The 10,938-nt window shown below is 47.2% G+C and overlaps 1 protein-coding gene across 1 annotated transcript in view; it reads left to right on the top strand.

The window, feature by feature from the left end:
* Nucleotides 1-8,756, top strand: part of MICOS10 (mitochondrial contact site and cristae organizing system subunit 10) — a 42,501-nt gene extending 33,745 nt beyond the window's left edge. The window contains exons 2-4 of the mRNA XM_045299023.1: nt 5,135-5,182; nt 6,164-6,273; nt 8,514-8,756. Of these exons, the coding sequence (XP_045154958.1) occupies nt 5,135-5,182; nt 6,164-6,273; nt 8,514-8,522 (167 nt within the window). The 3' untranslated portion in view covers nt 8,523-8,756. The remainder of the gene's footprint in view (nt 1-5,134; nt 5,183-6,163; nt 6,274-8,513) is intronic.
* Nucleotides 8,757-10,938: the final 2,182 nt, after the last annotated feature.

The raw sequence follows: 10,938 nt of genomic DNA, 5'->3' as shown, positions 1-10,938 counted from the left end.
TATATGGAACAGAAGAATTATCAGAAAACATGCAAAAATAACATGAATGTGTTATTCAAGCCAACACCAACTAAATTGTTGTGTAGTTATAAAAGAAACTGGTTGATTCTTAATGTGTGCTGATTCCATATTTGTGTGCTTGCCTACGCAATACAATCTATAACTTCAAAATTAATACTCATAACAGCCGTTCACAGATGTAGTAACCAAACTCACTGCTGTTTCGTCCATCCCAACTCTTAGGGACCCTATAGGACAGAGAGCTGCTCTTTGGGTTCCCGAGACCATAAATCCTTTTAGGACTTAAAAACTTCATCTCTCGCTTGAGGATCCGCCTGTGGGTTCAAGCTGCTGGCTTAGCAGTTAGCAGCCCAACTCGTAACCCCCTATGCCACCAGGGCTCCCCCACTGATGTACGGACGGAGCAGCTACAAAGTTGAGTTTGGCTATGTTCTTTATTATTGGCTTCTCATGCTTTAAACAAGTGTGCTCAGCATGGTCTAATGCCACAGTTTGGTTGTTTGGGTTTTTTTTCCTTTTCTTTCTTTTTGGTTTGTTTGTTTCACTGTTACAAATGACCCCCAAATGTAGCGTTGAGATGCTTTCTAATGTCCCTAACCCACGATGGTCCTTATGGAGAAAATGAGATGGATAAGCTTCATTCAGACGTGTACAGCAGCCATGCGTTCAATGTTAATGAATAACAGCAATATATTGAAATAAGGTCTCTTTCAACAGAAACATGTAAAAACAAGGTTATGTACAGATTAATTGGAAAAATGTTGTGGCCAGAGGCTTACAGGAACCTGATCCTGTGTTTCTCTAAGAGAACTTGTTCATTATTCACTAATTTCGGGTTCACAGTGGCTTTTTAAAGAACATAATGACTGCAAATAATGGCAATTGGCTGTTCTGCAGCAAGGAGGCATGGTGGTGTAGTGGGTTATGAGTTAGCCTGCTAACCTCACGGTCAGCAGTTTGAAAGTACCAGCCGCTCCACAGGAGAAAGACTCGGCTTTCTGCTCCCATAAAGATACGTAGCCGAGAAGGGCAGTTCTGCAGGGTCCCATAGGGTCACTCTGAGTTGGTATCGACTCAGTGACAGTGAGTGAGATGGTTCAGAAAGATAGGGGTCAGCTTACTGCCGTTGGTAAAGTTCCCTGCATTTGTAACAGGAAGATTTGGTTTATCATCAAGCCTTTAAGACCCCAGACGCTATATCTTTTAATAGCTGGCACCCTCAGCTTTCTTCACCACATTTGCTTATGCACCCATTTGTCTTCAATGATCGTATTGGGAAGGTGAGCATCACGGACTGCCAGTTTAGTAGAACAAAGTGTTCTTGCATTGAGGGAGTACTTGAGTGGAGGCCCAATGTCCATCTGCTACCTTAGTACTAAACCTATAAATATATGCTCATAGATTTATTTCCTCATCATCATAAATAAATATATTTACATATATACATGCCTGTATTTAGACCTCTATAAATGCCCTTTACCTCCTAGTTCTAGCTGAGAAGCAACAAGCCCACACGGAAGAAGCACACCAGCCTGTGTGATCACGAGGTGTCGAAGGGATCAGGTTTCAGGCATCAAAGTAGGAGAAATCATATCATTGTGTGCTCTCCTTCCTGATATGATCGCTGAGGATAAATGGGGACATAAGCAAGTGTAGCGAAGAAAGCTGATGGTGCCCGGCTATCAAAAGATATAGCATCTGGCGTCTTAAAGGTTTGAAGGTAAAAAAAAGCAGCCATCTAGCACAGAAGCATCAAAGCCCACATAGAAGAAGCACACCAGCCTGTGTGATCACGAGATGTCGAAGGGATCAGGTATTAAGCATCAAGGAACAAAAATCACTTCATTGTGAATGAGGGGGAGTGCAGAAGGGGGGACAACCTAAAGGCCATTTGGGGGCAACTGGACATCCCCTTACAGAAGGGTCGTGAGGAGGAAACGAGCCAGTCAGGATGCAGTTTAGCCACAATGAAACATACAATTTTCCTCTAGTTCCTAAATGTTTTGTCCCCACTCCCCTCCGCTATCATGATCCCAATTCTACTGTACAAATCCAGCTAGACCAGAGCATGTACACTGGTACAGATGGGAACTGGAAACATCCCATTTGGATGTTTCCCAAACTGGAAACTGGGGATACAGGACAGATGAGCCCCTCACCAGTGGTGAGAGTGTTCATACCGGGAGGGTGGAGTGTAGGTCGGGTAGAAAGGGGGAACCAATTACAAGGAGCTACATATAACCACCTCCCAGGGTGACGGGACAATAGAAAACTGGGTGAAGGGAGACGTTGGACAGTGTAAGATATGACAAAACAATAATGACTTAAAAATTTTCAAGGGTTCATGAGGGGGAACGGGGAGGGAGAGGAGAAAATGAGCTGATGCAGGGGCACAAGAGGAAAGCAGATGTTTTGAGAATGATGATGGCAACAAATGTGCAAATGTGCTTGACACAATGGATGGATGGATGGATGGATTGTGATAAGCGTGGTACGAGCCCCCAATAAAGTGATTTAACAAAAAAAAAGCGCCCAAAACAGTTAACACACACACACACACACACACACACACAGATTTGGTTGACTTTGAAGTTTTATACTGTAGTAGCCTAAAATCATGGTTACAGCAAAAGCTCTTGGAATCTCAGCAGCATACATTTGAAAACCATCAAGGGAGGTGAGAATTAGGAAGGGTTTTGCCAGACCCTAGAGTGGACACTCAGTAGAGGGGGACGGGGACATTGGAGTAGGTCTCAGGAGAAGTCTTTAAAAAATTACTCTGCCAATCTAAAAGAGGAAATAAATCAGCTTTTTGCTGCTTCCTTGGCTTGTAGAGCTTTTTTGATAATGAAATAACTCTCACATGTGAGGTGATTCTCCCCTAAGATATTTATTTTGTTGTTTTTGTTAAGAATATGCACAGCAAAAACATACAGCAATCCAACGGTTTCTTCACCCACCATTTAGTGACATTGACACATTCTTCAGTTTGTACAACCATTCTTCACCTGCCTTTTCTGAGTTGTCCCTCCCCCATGAACATAAGCTCACTGCCTTTTCAGGATTCCTGTCTGACCCTTGGAGTTGCTCCTGTCAGTTTGTTCCAGAATAAACCACTGCCAGAGAGTCAGTTCCAACTCACAACCACTCTGTAGGAGAGAGTAGAGATGCCTTTCTAGGTTTCAAGGCCTTAAATCTTTATGGGAGCAACACTGCTTCATTATTCTTCTGCACAGTGACTGGTGAGTTTGGACCCCCGGCCTTGCAGTTAGCTGTTCAATGGGTAGCCCACCATGCCACCAGAATTCCTTTAATCTAATAGATTTTAAAAGAGCATAATGCTCCAAGCAAACATTCTTTACTAGTTAAGCTAAACTATTGTTCTTTCTTTAAAAAGCAAAAATAAAGGGGAATGATATATTTTTAAGGTTTAAATATTATCTCAGGACAGTAGTGTAAAGATTTCGTCTATCTTCTGTTCCAGAAAGTCTAGTCCCCATCATGTGTCACTCTGTTCTGCTTCTCTTGGTCTGCTTGCTCAGGGTTCTTCTGTGAAATCTGTGGTCAAATTATAGATGAGGGGAGTGCGGAGTGGAGACCCAAAGCCCATCTGTAGGCAACTGGACACCCCCTTACAGAAGGGTCTCGGGGAGGAGATGAGCCAGTCAGGGTGCGATGTAGCAACAATGAAACATACAACTTTCCTCTCGTTCCTAAATGCTTCCTCCCGGCCCCGCCCTCCCACTATCATGATTCTAATTCTACATTGCAAGTCTGGCTAGACCAGAGGATGTACACTGGTATAGATAGGAACTGTAAACATGGAATCCAGGGCAGATGGACCAGTGGTGTGAGTGGTGATACTGGGAGGGTAAAGGGAGGGTTGGTTGGAAAGGGGGAACTGATTACAAGGATCTACATGTGACTTCCTTCCTGGGGGACAGACAATAGAAAAGTGGGTGAAGGAAGACATCGACAGGGCAAGACATGACAAAATAATTTATAAATTATCAAGGGTTCATGAGGGAGGGGGGAGTAGGGAGCTGATATCAAGGGCTCAAGTAGAAAGCAAATGTTTTGAGAATGATGATGGCAACAAATGTACAAATGTGCTTGACACAATGGATGGATGGATGGATGGATGGATTGTGATAAGAGTTGTACGAGTCCCGAATAAAATGATTTTTTTAAAATAAATAAATAAACAAGTAACTAAGAGTGTAGATGATGTGTGGATTTTAGCATAAATTGTCAAGGTGGTACCCAAATGGCTAAAGTTTGAAAAGTAATTGGTAAAAGTGAGGATTTGGTCATTTTTAAGTGGGACTTTCCAAGCTGCTTCTATTCTTTAAGGAGCTCCCATGGCACTGTACAGGGGTTGGTGTTGGTCAGCAATCACAGGGTCGGCAGTTCAACTCACCAGCTCATCCTCAGGAGAAAGACTGACCAATCCCATAAATATTTACAGCTGCAGAAACCAGGACGAGGGTCGCTGAGAGTCAGGCTCAACCTGATGGCAGTGGGCTGCTTGCTTGTTTGTTTTTAATCCCTTATTGTATTTGATTTAAAATTAGATTTTTTTCCCCTACAAGTTCATTGAACTAGGCTTCTGTGTGTTCTTTATAGTTAAAGCTAGCTTCGTTTGAAAAGACAGTGATTTAAAATGCCCTGCGTAAGAGGAGGAGTGGGAAATAGCATGTGCAGTTGAGGACACTTAGAGGATTGGGCTTGTGAGATAGTGCGGCCCTGGGGGTCCTCCCCTCCCCTTAAAGAGCGGCAGTCACTCACCGGCTGCTTCCTGTGGACACTGTGTAGTTACCCTCCTTGCTGGAGTGCTCCTCTGTAAGGTGGACAGGAGAGCCTAGGAGGCCCGAGGCTTCTGGAAGGCAGGACAGAGTTGGTCTGTTCTCGGCTTGTCTAGGCGGAAAGGTGAATAACATTTTTACCTCTGATTGTGGCCTGGGGACAAAAGGCATCCGTCAAACCTGTGAGGGTGGAAAGGAACAAAGCGACTCTGCTATCGGCTCCGCAGAAAAGACGTTCTGGTTGATCACACACATTTTCTTGTTTGTCGCCTGATGGGACTTAATATGCTTCTCCTTCTTTTTTGCAGGTACTGGTTTTGGACTAGGAATTATTTTCTCCCTTACCGTCTTTAAAAGTAAGTGCTACTCTTCTCTTCCAACAGACTGCCTTCGTGCAGGCGTGGGGATGGTGGAGACCCTGGAGGAAGGCAGGCCAGTCCTCTCCCGGGGATGGGCTGGGCCAGTGACAAGTGAGCTCTGGAGCCGAATAGGGTTTGGGCATCTCCAGCATTCCCCTGGGCACTGAGTCAGGGCTCCGGAAGTCTTCCCTAGGATAGCACTTTGAAGCTCTGTTCTTTATGCCAGTGAATCATTTGACCAAATCTACACTTTCAAATATTTCTAATTAATTGCAAGTTTTTCTAAAGAACTTGAAAATGAGAGCCCTGCTAGCAATGAAAACAAGTGGACCAGAAATACACATGCTTCTTGGCCAAAAGTTCTCCCAAGCAGGGAGCAGGCAATGTCCCTTCTCATTCTGTGGAAGAACTTCTGAAGTTTGCATATTGAATAGATGCCACTTTTCATGAAGAACTGGCTAGGAATACGGGACTAGAGGATTATAATTAACACATTGTGCTGATGTGATATAATCATTTGGAGTATTGGCTGAAGTTAACCCATGCCTTACTACGCGTAAAGTATATAAATACTTGTGAAGCTGTTTTTTATTTCATTTTTACATATTTGTAAAATATTTGAGTTTTATTGAGAGATTATTGCTGCTACTAAAGTTAATAATTTAGTTAAAATAAGCCCACATCAGATCTGATAACAGAAAAATTGGAAGGTTCACCTCTGTCTGTTTTCATACTGTACCACTGATTGACCTTAAACTTAGTAGCACAGGCACTTTATAAACTTTACTAAATTAATAAGTTTACTAACAGAGCTCTTTTGGCCATTAAATGTGGCCTAAAGTGTTTAGTATATTGTAGTCATTGGTTTGATGTATGTACAATATTTACTCACCCCTAAGCAAGTGTGTTGTAGTGGAAAGAGGACCCTATCATCCCCTAATCGCTCCCTGTGGGGATGTTCTGTTTCCTGTTCCCTAGGAAGGATGTGGCCACTAGCCTTTGGTTCTGGCATGGGATTGGGGATGGCCTACTCCAACTGTCAGCACGATTTCCAGGCTCCATATCTTCTTCATGGAAAATTTGTCAAAGTATGTACACATTTTTGCTTCATTGTCTTTCCCAAGGAAAAAAAACCAACAATGTTTTCTCCTGCGCCCCTGGAAAATTCCTCAGAGAGAGCTACGTGTAAACAATAAAGCATGTGTGTCATGAGAGATTGTTCCTGCCCTGGGGCCTGGAGCAATACCATCACTGGTTAATGCTGTGGAGTCCCTCTCCTGTGCCTTCAGATGTACATATGCATTCCGACATATACTCACGTGGGAGCTGTTGGAACCAATAAAACTCTGGGAAGTTTGTATCTGTAAGCACTGTTTGTGCAAGATCATAGAAGAACCTATAAATATCCCACACACATTCAAGTCCAAAGAGAGCCACTAACCTGCTTTATACTGAAGGGTAGACTGGAAGGTTCTGGACTGGAAGGGCTCACGTGATTCTGCTGAAGTCCTTGTCTTCAGACGGGTTTTTAATGGCTCAGAAAAGCCGGGAAATTATTAGACATCCCTCTTAACATACTGTGCGTAGCCAGCAGCCTGTGTTAGATGATTATTTACTGTGGGTTAGGTGAAGGGATCGGAGAAGCCTGGTGCTCCTCAGCGACTGAGTGGGTCTTTTTTTGTTTTAGTCTCTCCAGGGCCTGGGTCGTAATTGGCGCGCAAATTAATGTACAGTAAGTGACTGGAGTGTAAGGTGTCTGCCCTATGGGGAGATAAGGGTTAGTGGCCACAGGCTTACTAAGAGAAAAACCTTTGTAACAATGCAACCGTCACTGAAGACTTTGTTCCTGTTTCCAGGTGACCCTTGAACTAGACTTAGTATGATAAAGGCAGAGGCAGAGGCCTGAAGACCAGGCAGGGTGCAGCGTCCTGGCCCACCCGTCACTTCCTGCCTTTGTGGCCTCGAGTCTGCTCACTTCTGAGTGTCCATTCCGTGTCCATAGAATGTAGGCCATCATCTCTTGCTTACTAGGGTTGTTGTGAGGATCAGAGGAGCTTATGAACAGAGTTTGACAGTGGTGTTAGGATGCGAGGTGCCATCTGAGTGAAAACTGGCCAGTACAGCTGGCTGAGACCAACTAAGGGAGAGTAACGGACTTGCTCCTTGTCCCACCAGGATTACAGGCAGGGCGGGACTGTGGTGGCAGCGAGTGTCCTAGTCTGGTTCTGGTCAAGAGCTGGAGACACGGGTCACAGAGTCCCGGCCCCGCTCAGCAGCTTCCATTTGCGAACCTGCTTGTGCCCTGCTGGCTGCCTGCAGACCAGCCTGTGCGTGCTGGGGGAGCGCTGGGAGCAGGGAGGGTTGGCTGGCGAGGGAGCCTGGCAGGCCTTTCCCTGCCCTCCATGCTAACGAACCACTTCTGCCCTTAAGCCAGGGTGAGGTAATCGAGGGGCAGTGCAAGTAGAGGCGCAGCTGCATGGCCGCGGAGGCCCACGACAGGCAGTTTCCACTGCTCTCTGACTCTGCACGTCCCTGGCACCAGAGCGCTGAGCGTTGGGGAGGATAGGAAGGGACTGGGAGAGCAGCCTCGGGTTTGGTTTTTTTTTTTAATTGTTTAAAAGGTTTGTATTGTTCCAAAGTGAGTTGTCATGGGTGATGATGTAGGGGTGATTATATGCATATTATATTTAATGTCTGGGAGTTACTGTGGAAAATATTGTTACAGGTTTCACAGCCTTGTGTGTGCTGTTCCAAAATGGCCTTGTAATTTCATCCGAACTTGAGCCTGTGCCTTGATGCTGTCATGCTCCCCTCCCTGAGAAGGGCACACGATCCCAACGCGGGCTGTGGGGTCCTGTTAGAGCATCTGCTATGGGTGCGCCCGATGTGCCCTCTGGGCCGTCTTAGGGCTTTCCCTCTCCACTCCTCCTCTCTGGACTGACTCCCCACAGTCTGAGAGACAGCCATTGCTATCCGTAGTCCGCAGTGAGAAAGCATTCTCACCGAGGATCACTTACTTGGCAGGCTGTTGGATTCCAGGCTCATGTTGCTGTCACTCGCCCGTGGCTCCCTGTGATAACTTGTAGCAGGGCAGTTAGCAGGGACTGAGTGCTGAGCCCATTCCACTTTCCCCTTCTCCTCTGGTCCTGGGACCTGGTCTTCCAGGCGCCTGGGTGCATGCTCAACCCTCCCCTTGGGCAATTTCAAAGCACTGCTTGGAAGGGTTGGGCCCCTGCCAGTCCCTTGGGTCCAACCTAAAGCTGCAGTTTAGGGCTTTCAACTCACAGCCCTTGCAGTTCTAAACCAAGTGTCCTTGTTTTTGTTACAGGAGCAATGACCTGAGACCATCCCAGTGGGAAGAAAAAGAAATCGTGTTTATTCCTCAGGAATATTATTGAAGTGCCCTGGTGTCAGCTGACATTCTTCTGAACAATGTGATCAGTAATATACTCCAGCACACTGTTTATGCATTTGAAACCAAGTCTGTTTCTTGTTTTGTATTTTCTCTCTGGAAGTTGCAAGGAGGTGGTCTTATGATCTTAAAGGAAATAAACAAAATAGGAAGCCCAAAGCATTGCCTGTGTGTCCTGCCTCTGAGCTCTGTGCTGAGAAGGACGGCATTCAAACTGCAGGCCCATGTATCCATGATCACACTGCCCTGTGAACCGCCTTGGAACCATAGCATTGTGTACTCCTACACTCGCACATGCACGCGCACACAGCCTTCAGAACTGCTTCCACCCCATACCGCTGAGGCTGGAGGGCACGACTGCCTGGTCTGAGATGGCAGCCATCTTGGGGAGCGTCTCTGAGCTGCAGCGACCCTCTAGGATATGTGTGGTGTTCTCACCGAGGAAGCTGGCCGGGTGGGGTGGGGCGGGGCAGGTCTCAACTGTGGCTCCTGCACGGATGTCAGGTCCCTGGCTGGGCTGGGAAGTGTGAAAGTGGACCGCTGGGTGGGCAGATCGCCCTGTTTAGGGCCCGACCTGCAGCTTTCATGGAGTTGGTGCCAGCTCCTTCTATCCCAGGGGACTTTCTCTTGCATGGGAGGGCAGGGCTTTAAATCAGTGCTTCCTGGTTTACTCATGGCTGACGAAGTCAAACCAGAAGGGCCCCAGATTTGTAAACTGTGGGTACGCCAGGGCAATAACTGGAGCGGGGGAAACTACTCATCAGGCCCTGGTAGACACTCAGTCTCCTCTTAGGAAACAACATCAAAATGGGCAGAGCGTGATCCCATCTGCCCCTCCTTTGGAAATACTGAGCATCTGCCAGGAGCTGGCACTGCTCCGGTAGGCACAGATGATGGATCCAGGTTGCTTAGAGTCCTCCTGGAAAACGGGCGTGGAAGAGAATTGTTCTCATCGTGGTAGGGTCCAGACAGTGGGGAGAACAAACAGGAGGGACTACAGGTCTGCGACTTGACAGCACTCCAAGGAGAGAAGGAAGTTAGCTGGTGCGCACGCTCAGGGTTGCGAGCGTGTGTGCCCTCGTTGGGGAGCTGCAGGTGGGGCAGGTAGCGCCAGAATATTCCAGGGCAAGGGAAAGAGGTGGGTGGAGAGGTGAGTCTGGGCACCGGGACCAAAGGAGTATCTGACCTCAGCTCTGGAACACTGATTGGACTTGGGGTAACAAATTTATCTCCCATCTTCTTCTTTCACCCCACTCTCCCCTCCAGAACGGAAGGCGTAGCGCTGGCCCGGCTGGCGACTTTCACATCGTTGGATCAGCCAAAGCTCAGAGACAGGCCTCAGCTCAGGGTAGCAAGGCACAGCCACACTTGCCACAGCCCCTCTGATCTGCCTTTGGTCCTCTTCATTGCATGACCAAGGCGACCCATGTACTTAGAGAAAAATAGCCTTGTGGGAGGTTTCACCCCATACACTGGTCTTCTCCTTATTTGCCTTAAAGGTTCAGATATCCTCCCCGTTTTTCCACCATTTCTCCATCTTTATTCAGGCATAGAGAAGAATAACAGGCCCCCTTCCAAAAAAGACAAAAACGGAAAGCAGTGTGCCCACGAATTCTCTAGATGTCAGGAAAATACGGCGCGGGCAGGGACATTGGAATCAAACTTCTCTCTCATTAGTCATTCCTCTTTCAGCAAGGATCTACATGGATCCCTTTGCCCAGGGCTGGAGCCCGCCTTCTGTGTTCGGAGAAACTGGTCAGCCCTTTGGGAGGACTGGTCTGGGCAGAGGCCAGCCAGAGGAAGAGCCCACAGTACTTAGCGTTGTCACTTTGCAGAGGTTGACCCAGAGCACAGTGGCTTGGTCTTGCCCCCTGCCCTGCCCCCACATGGCACAGTTGAGTGCGTGTTGTCCGCCCTTGAGAAGATGCCAGCTTTGCTGGCAGAGGCACACATTTGGTCCTACTTTGACTTTCATTAGAAATCCAAGTCCTCCGGGGCCCGTTCCCTTGTGCGCTTGTGAAACGCTGACTTCACCTCTTGCCTGCCCTGGAACCAAATGCTAGGAGATTCATGGGCTTGGGGGGAGAGTCATGGGAACCCAGCTGGGCACAGGATGCCGGCATACAGCTGTGGCGCCCCAAAAGTAGCCTGCTCTGCCAACATATATAAATACATACAGTCAGAGCTTGACACTGTATAATTTGGCCCAGGACAATATGTATTTTGAACTCATTTAGGTGAAAGACTTTGGCATTCCAAGTACCCACGGGGGGAGCCTTTTATCGGGCTTTTTATCTGCCTTCTGCAGCAGCGCAGAGCACCTGTGTGCCGAGCCGCGGCC

This window comes from Echinops telfairi, unplaced genomic scaffold (genome assembly GCF_000313985.2).
Source record: "Echinops telfairi isolate 266 unplaced genomic scaffold, ASM31398v2 ScPeMD7_7457;HRSCAF=8495, whole genome shotgun sequence".
NCBI lineage: Eukaryota > Metazoa > Chordata > Mammalia > Afrosoricida > Tenrecidae > Echinops > Echinops telfairi.
Note: the sequence above shows the minus strand (reverse complement) of the source record. Positions and strands in the feature narration are given on the sequence as shown.